The sequence below is a fragment of the Alligator sinensis genome, unplaced genomic scaffold (genome assembly GCF_000455745.1).
Source record: "Alligator sinensis unplaced genomic scaffold, ASM45574v1 scaffold107_3, whole genome shotgun sequence".
Classification (NCBI taxonomy): domain Eukaryota; kingdom Metazoa; phylum Chordata; order Crocodylia; family Alligatoridae; genus Alligator; species Alligator sinensis.
Genome location: NW_005842578.1, coordinates 588465 through 588830, shown reverse-complemented (window position 1 = coordinate 588830; position 366 = coordinate 588465). Strand labels below are relative to the sequence as shown.

The 366-nt window shown below is 66.7% G+C and overlaps 1 protein-coding gene across 1 annotated transcript; it reads right to left on the bottom strand.

Moving 5' to 3' along the window:
* Nucleotides 1-6: 6 nt before the first annotated feature.
* Nucleotides 7-349, bottom strand: SNRPD2 (small nuclear ribonucleoprotein D2 polypeptide; the record flags this gene model as incomplete). The annotated part of the gene is made up of 1 exon (XM_025214299.1): nucleotides 7-349. A coding segment is annotated over one exon (192 nt), but the record flags the coding sequence as incomplete, so codon positions are not given.
* Nucleotides 350-366: the final 17 nt, after the last annotated feature.

The window sequence follows — 366 nt, the reverse complement described above, 5'->3', positions numbered from 1 at the left end:
TTTAATAGTGGGCAAAACACGGGGGGGGGGGGGGGGGGATGGAAAGAGTCCTAGCCGTGGCCTGCAGCCTGGCAGGGGCCGAGGCGGCTCAGGTCTCAGGGTGACCGACCCTGGAGAGGGGGGGCGGCTGACCCCTCCCCAGGCGGGCGGCAAGGGGTCACTTTCCGGCGATGAGGGGGTTGCGCAGCACGACGATGACGGAGTCGCCGCGCAGGAACATCTTGGAGATGTAGCGATCCTTGTTCACCGGCTTCGACTTCTTCTTGCCCTTCCCGCTCTTGGGCACCTCGGTCCACATCTCCTTCACGTTCTCCAGCACCATGTTGCAGTGCCTGGGGGGAGGCGGGGGTCAGGGCCGTGGCGCGG